The sequence below is a fragment of the Danio rerio genome, chromosome 15, assembly GCF_049306965.1.
Source record: "Danio rerio strain Tuebingen ecotype United States chromosome 15, GRCz12tu, whole genome shotgun sequence".
Lineage (NCBI taxonomy): Eukaryota > Metazoa > Chordata > Actinopteri > Cypriniformes > Danionidae > Danio > Danio rerio.
In genome coordinates, this window is record NC_133190.1 from 40,433,547 (window position 1) to 40,441,452 (window position 7,906).

The 7,906-nt window shown below is 38.3% G+C and overlaps 1 protein-coding gene across 1 annotated transcript; it reads right to left on the reverse strand.

Moving 5' to 3' along the window:
* Positions 1-4,910: 4,910 nt before the first annotated feature.
* si:dkey-42l23.7 lies at positions 4,911-7,691 on the reverse strand. The gene is made up of 3 exons (XM_017351222.4): positions 7,610-7,691; positions 6,887-7,164; positions 4,911-6,524 (listed from the first exon to the last, which is right to left on the reverse strand). The coding sequence occupies exons 2-3, from the start codon at positions 6,888-6,890 to the stop codon at positions 5,566-5,568; spliced, it is 963 nt and encodes a 320-aa protein (XP_017206711.1). The 5' UTR covers positions 6,891-7,164; positions 7,610-7,691; the 3' UTR covers positions 4,911-5,565.
* Positions 7,692-7,906: the final 215 nt, after the last annotated feature.

A 7,906-nucleotide genomic window follows, 5' to 3' on the forward strand; every position in this document is an offset into this window, starting at 1 on the left:
CTGAAGACAGAAGAGAAATCCCAGTTGTTATCATGCACATCGAAAAAATATGCAGAGCTCATGCATTGTCAAACCTGATCTTATTTTAACTAACCATGCTATGAAGCAGGAAGGAGGGATAAAAAGTAATTGGTTTTGGCCTAAAAATGTATGAGTCGAGTCTAAAAGACAACAGATAATTCTCACTCATTCACTCATTTTCATTTTGGGATAGTCTCATTATTTAATCTGGGGTCGCCTCAGGGGTATGAACCATCAACTATTCCAGCATATGTTTTACAAAGTGGATGCCCTTCCAGCTACAACCCAGTACTGGAAGCATCCATACACACTCAATCACACACTACAGCCAATTTAGTTTATTCAGTTCCCCTATAGCACCCGGAGGAAACCCACACCAACAGTGTCATATTTTGGGGGGTCCATGAAATCTGTCTGGCTGCTGTCCTTCTATAAATATGTATTTATTAAATATAAATATCTTTGGGGAGTGTTCTGGAGTCGGGCTAGACACTGCGCTCGGACCCTATCTCTCTTTATCCTGATAAGGGGAATAACACGAGTTAGGGTGTCTTCCCGAGCTCAGAGCCCTCTCCCCGGACAGCACGCCAAATAGTGGAAAACAAACTGCGAATTCTATTCAGTCAAATATCTGTGAGCGTGAACTCATGATGTGATGTTTTATAAACAAATTTTGGGAGGAGCACGATCAATCTTTGACAAGGCTAATTCATCACACACGCAATCATTCTATTATCCAATCAGCTCAAGAGCAAACCCCTATAAATAGTCAAACACGTCATACCTCTGTTTCTCTCGACTTCAGCCCTCCCTCCACCACCCCAACTCTACACTATTAAACCAAATACCTATTTGAATCTGAGGGGGAGCGTTCTGGAGTCGGGCTAGACACTGCGCTCGGACCCTATCTCTCTTTATCCTGATAAGGGGAATAACACAAGTTAGGGTGTCTTCCCGAGCTCAGAGCCCTCTCCCCGGACAGCACGCCAAATACGCATATTCTATTAAGTCAAATATCTGTGAGTGTGAACTCGTGAAATGCCAATCGGATATGAGGCATGGACATATATATTGCGATCGTGATTTTCGAAAGTATTAAATCGCTTTGTAAACGTTATAATTACCATTTCACGAGTCTCCCATGCAGTTGAATAGAGCGCTTGGACCCAGAAGCCGATTTGTGTGACGTCACACTTACGAGCGAATAGGCTTGTTATTCCTAATTTTGACATGCCACGAAGCAGTGGCGATACTAAGTGGAAATGCTCCACGGGTGGGGGATAGACAAGGCCGTAGCGGAGACGTGCTCACGCTGTCATGGCAAATCTGTCGATGGTGGCACTTCGCTGTGTAGAGCGGCAGCCTGGCACTCAATTGATATGGGCCGGTGGTTGCCGAAACTAGGGAGCGGCTCAGGTTTGTTGCTGGTGTCTGGAAGAGCGGCGGTGTGGCGGGCCTAAGTTAAGACCACAGCCTCTGTTGATATGCTCAGTGCTGATGCGCTGGACGTCGGCTTGGAGTTTGCAGAAGGAGCCATGTCATCCTCATGGAAATTTGCTGTTTGGACAAGGTTGCAGCGATTGGATGTGCCAATGCCAATGCTGAAGTCGAGAGAGGTATGACGTGTTTGACTATTTATAGGGGTTTGCTCTTGAGCTGATTGAAAACATCACTTGTTTTTTACTCCAATATCGATGTGTGAAGATGCAATGATCAGGAAGGGGATGACAAAGGACATTATAAATCCATATGTGACAATAATTGTATTTGTAACCTCAAAAACGAAGAATGTAGCTGATGGATGAAACCCAGATGATGATGCAGGTGATTCTGGCTTTACGCAGAGTTCTGTTATTTTGAACCAAAACGGTCATCCATGTGCACAGACATCGATCCAGACTGATAACTACAAGAGACCAAACGCTAACAAACACATTTAGTGATGCTATGATGAAAAAAAAGACGTCTGTGAAGACACTGTGCTGCTTGCTCAAGATTAAGCAAACATTTGTGACTGAAATTAAAAGAAAGATGATGTCTGCAATCGCCAAATTGAGAAACCAAATGGAGTTGACAGTCGTCTTCATTCTGCAGCCGGCCAGAAATATGACCAGACCATTTTCAATGAGACCTACTATGACGGTGGAAAAGAAAATGCAGGCAAAAAAACATCTTAAATCCCTCGTCCTCCACAGTGCTCTTGTCTATTGAGTTTCCAGTCACATTTAAAAGCCCAAAACTGCTGTTTTCTAAACAAAGAAGCACAGAAAGGACTGTCAGTGTGTCATTGTGCTGCTAAATTCTGAACTATTAGCTATTAGAGTATATCTGATCATGCTTCTCTCAAACATTTTAATAAAACCTCATTAGAATAAAACCAATAATTAGTTTTTAATATTGAATAACTTTGCATTTGCAGTGTGTGGATTCATTAGAAGGACATCTTTGTATGAAGGGTCATTTGTTTGAGAAAATAAATGTGTATCTTGTACTTAATTATATGGATTTTGTATTATCTTTATGCAGTGTTTGTGATATAAACAATCTTGTATTTATATTCTGAGAGGTTTTTATAAATATAAAATATGCTTAATAGATATTAATTTCTTACCCATGTTTTGAGATGTCAATGCAGTGGAAAGAGTCAAGTCTTGATCTTGTTTCGTCTTGCATGTGCTGACCAGTAGTTGGCTTTATACCAGAGCAAACCCTGGTGCATCCTGATAAGACTAAATATGGTCATTAGCAATGACCATCAGCATCAGGAATATAGTACACTGAATCATAATCAAACACAAACAAGATGCCAACGATGACAACTTTCACTTTTGTTTCACACGGAAATTAAAGCTTGCGGCCGATTGCGGGTCATTAACAACATCACAGACTTAATATCAAACACACAAGGGTAATTACAAACGTGTCGTCAAGGAACAAACTTACTTACCAATAACTTTACCCGCACTTCACAATGCCTCACAGATGGAAACCGCGTCTCACTCAGATGACTCAACATATACCACTTCACTTCTCATATATGGGCTCTTTCTCAATATGCCTTCTTCAGTGGTCTTGCGTCCTCGTGTTCTAGTGTAATGTCATCATCAGCTGCCAAAGTTCAGTTCCAATCAGGGCCAGCCCTGTATATTTTGGGGGCCCTAAGCAGAATAATTTTGAGGCCCTACCTTGCTCTAAATAGTGGAGTATTTCCATTGAAAGTTCCCACTTAGATATGCTCGGCACTTATAGCAGGTTTGGCATGCTGTCCTGGGAGAGAACTCTGAGCTCGGAGATAATTGAGCCCAGGGCTCCCGCCTGGTCTAGAAGCATATCAGGAGAACCGAGATCAGGTAGGTCTCGATTGCTCCTCCTTTAAAAGGGGAGAAAAAAAAAGAGGAGGAGATGGGGTGGAAGGGGGGATTCTTCCAAAACGAAGATAGAGCAATAAGGAGAAAGTGATCCCTTTATATTAATCTAGGATCATTCTGATTGGATTTTACTGATTACGGATGAGTGGCCAGCGGTGCACAATCATATCACGTGCTCCTCTCGAAATTAGTTTATGAAACTTCACTTAAATGCAATCCATGAAACAGAAAAGTAAAGCTTGATTTCTTCTACTTAATAACTCTCTGAATGATATGGACATTTTAAAACAGCACTGCTTTTTTAAACTAGCAGCTTCAAAAATTAAGAATTAAACAATCTTTAATTTAGCCAACAGTGATTCGTACTTTACGTAATATATTATTTGCAATTTCCAGAAATGTAAATAGGGCTACGTTTTCAGAATGAGCCTAAGCTGGAATAAAAATCCAAAACAATAATTCAGATATTGTTCGCTTAAGTATCCTCTCTATTCCTTAGTAAAAGCTTGTCTGAGCTAAAAACTGTTACTGCTTTTTAAGAGAACTCTTCGTGATAAAATAAAGAAAGATGAAAAGATAAAGTGTTTTGTGAATACGGGCCCTGTATGCTAAACTAACACTGCATTTATAACTAACGCTAGATATTTTTATGTTTTTAATAGCAGATAGGCTATGTTAATATAAAGGACATATTGTCTACAATTTTTTTAAATTTCTAAACACAATTTATTTATTTATTTTATGATTAGTTCTTTTTATAAAATTATTATTATTAATTATTAACAAAACATACAGGCTGAAAAACCTATATAATGAAACATATCAATTCAAAAACCTTCACCCCCCTCCCCTGCGGTCTCTTAAAACTGGGCTTTACAATGAATATAAGTTAACATAAAAACAAAAACAGAAGACAGTATCAAATATCAATTAAACAAAGCAAGGCAATTATTCTGGATCCTGATAATTTCTTTGTGCAATAAACAAGGAGATTTTGTCAGCACCTAAAGTCCAGATCTGTAATGTACTCATTTGTACCAAGTTCAACTCGCACCGTGGATAACTCCAACATTATAATGTTAAAGTTGTACCAACCACTTGTACATGTCCAAATTATGTGGAGGCAGCCAATGTTGGGCTAGTAATTTTTTAGCAGAATTTAAGTCAGCCAGCCAAATAGCTTTTTGTAGCTTGGTAAGGTTCAACGTAGAATCATCACTCAGTAATAGAACAGAAGGATTCAATGGTACAGGATAATCAATAATTTTTGATAGGATGACACATACAGTATCTCATTCCAAAATCTTTGTACTTTCTCACATTCCCACATCATATGGAAAAAAGATCCAAGTTCCTGGTTGGGACATTTATCACAGAAAGGACTAAAGGAGGCATTGATATGATGTCTTTTGAGTGGGGCCCAGTAGGTTCTGTGACAAAAAAATTTCTAAGCACAGTTTTGACTGATAAATGGAACATAAAAATGGTCACGTATGGGGGATGGAGGAGATGACGCGAGGACCCAATTGCAGAAATGAAGGATTTTATTTTCCAAAAACAAAGCAAAACAACTGAAACATTCCTGGGGAAAAACAGCATTAATACACACTCATACTAGGCTTGACAGGATTTGGCATGACAGACATGAAAGAGAGATTACAACATTTGAAACATGACACAACTAGTGTCTGGAATCTGCCACCTAAACAAGAATTAACAAGACTTAAACAAAAAAGCTTTAAAATGACTTTAACTATTTAGCCGATATCATAAAAAATCCATAACTGGTCATCCGACTAATAAACAAAGTGTTAGTACTGATTAAAGAAAATAGAAATAAATTATGCACACAGCAATGCTTTTAATCTAATAAAATAGACAAACAGGTCAACGTCAAAAAAAATTCTACAAAAACAGACTGAGACTTAAATACACACACTGAACTAAACAATGAAATCAGCCCTAAGTGAATATACAGACACTGAAAACAAGAACACAAAACTAAACCAAGCACAAAACCTGGATTTATAAATCTATAATTTACAAGAGATGTCTTAGACAGAAAATTATGCTAAATACAGATGACAGTTACTGTTTAACTGTGATAATTATATGCAGTATTAGCAATGATTTAAAAGATCCCCCCCCCCCCCCCCCCCAAAAAAAAAAAAAGATTCTACATTTTTAGCAATTCATGTGTGGTTTTCATCTCTTGCTCATCTGTTTGTGTCTGTCTTATATCTTTAATGTCCAGATGATCTTCAGCAAACGCCGTCTCCAGCACCAGCAGCAGAGATTGTTTCAGCTTCTTCTTATAATCATCACACATGAACACATAGAGAAATGGGTTCAGACTGTTGTTGAGATTAACCAGGTAGAGAGTAAAAATAAATATGTTCCAAAACTGATAAGGGAGAGTCCAATTATTCTTTTCTGCTTTTGCCATCAAAAAATAGCAAACATGTTGTGGAAATGAACAGATGAAGAAAGTCAGGATTACAGTTATAATGAGTCTGTATGGCTTGAGCTGCTTCCTCTTTTTGAGGCGATTGATTTTTACTCCAATAGCGATGTATGAAGATGCAATGATCAGGAAGGGGATGAGAAAGGACAATATAAATCCATATGTGGCACGAATTGTAAATGTAGTCTCAAAAAGGTTGAAGTAAGGTAAAATGTAGACTATGGATGAAACAAAGATGATGATGCAGATGATTCTGGCTTTACGCAAAGTTCTGTTATTTTGAGCCCAAACAGCCATCCATGTGCACAGGCATCGATCCAGACTAATAACTACAAGAGTCCAAACGCTAACAAACACATTTTGTGTAAATGAAATGCTAAAAAGGCTGCCTGTGAAGACACTGTGCTGATTACTCACGATTAAGAAATAATTTGTGATTGAAAGTAAAAAAAAGATGAAGTCTGTAATCGCCAAATTCAGAAACCAAATGGAGTTGACAGTCGTCTTCATTCTGCAGCCGGCCAGAAATATGACCAGCCCATTTCCAATGACACCCACTACCACGGTTACAGTGAAAATGCAGGCAAAAAAAATATCAAATCCCTTGTTATCCACAGTGCTCTTGTCTGTTGAGTTTCCAGTCACATTTTTAAGCCCAAAACTGCTGTTTTCTAAACAAGGGAACACAGAAAGGACTGTCAGTGTGTCATTGTGCTGCAAATTTCTGAACTATTAGCTATTAGAGTATATCTGATCATGCTCCTCTCAAACATTTTAATAAAACCTCATTAGAATAAAACCAATAATTAGTCTTTTATATTGAATAATTTTGCATTTGCAGTGTGTGGATTCATTAGAAGCACATCTTTGTATGAAGGGTCATTTGTTTGACAAAGTAAATGTGTATCTTGTGCTTAATTATATGGATTTTACATTATCTCTGTGCATTGTCTGTGTTATAAACAATCTTGTATTTATATTCTGAAAAGTTTCCATAAACATGTAATATGCATGATAGATATTAAAATCTTACCCATGTTGAGGTGTCAATGCAGTGGAAAGAGTCGAGTCTTGATCTTGTTCCGTCTTCTTGTTTATGGTAACAGATAGTTGGTTTTCTACCAGAGCAACCCTGGTACATCCCTATTGACTGATAAAACTAAATATGGTCCTCAGCAAATATATGCTGTTGGGTATTGCTTAATTTAGCATGTCGGTTCTTCAATGTTGCTGACCACTTCAGCACTCTGATTAAGGAGTAGGAGTCAGGAGATATTTTCCACCTTTTATTGTGAGCAAGGAGGTAGTTTTCTGCGATGAACAATAAGTATAAGTAATTAATAAAATATCAAACACAAAAAATGTTTATGTACTGACACAATAAATATCCCCGTTACAAACAATACAGTATTTGCAGCTCTCTTAAAGTGCAGTCAGCAGACTAATGTATGCTGGGTGTAAACAGAAAATTGACATAGATTACAAAAGCTGCATTATATAAAGGACGTGTGACAGCATAAGGCATAACAAATGTGGAATATAGTACACTGAATCATAATCAAACACAACAAGATGCCAACGATGACATCGGGATTAGCCGCGATGCCGATGCCAGAACTTTCACTGTTGTTTCACACGGAAACTAAAGCTTAGTAAACTTAACTAAAGCAGTCGATCGCGGGTCATTAACAACATCACAGACTTAATATCAAACATACATGGGTAGTTACAAATATGCCGTCAAGGAACAACTTACCTGCCAAACCCTTTACCCCGCACTTCACAATGCCTCACAGATGGAACCCGTGTCTCGCTCAGATGACTCAATACCACTTCTCATAAATGGGCTGTTTCTAAATCCCTGTTGACAACTACTTTGAGATGCACCTCGCCTTGACTGCAATGTAGACGAGAGCAGGTGGCTATGGGGTTCCATTTGTGTCAAAATTCCCATGCCTGCTTACGGCTTTGTACTTCACATTTGTCTTCGTACTCTTATTGCACGTATGTTCAGGAAAATCAGCATTGTTGACGTAATTGTTCTCTGTTGATG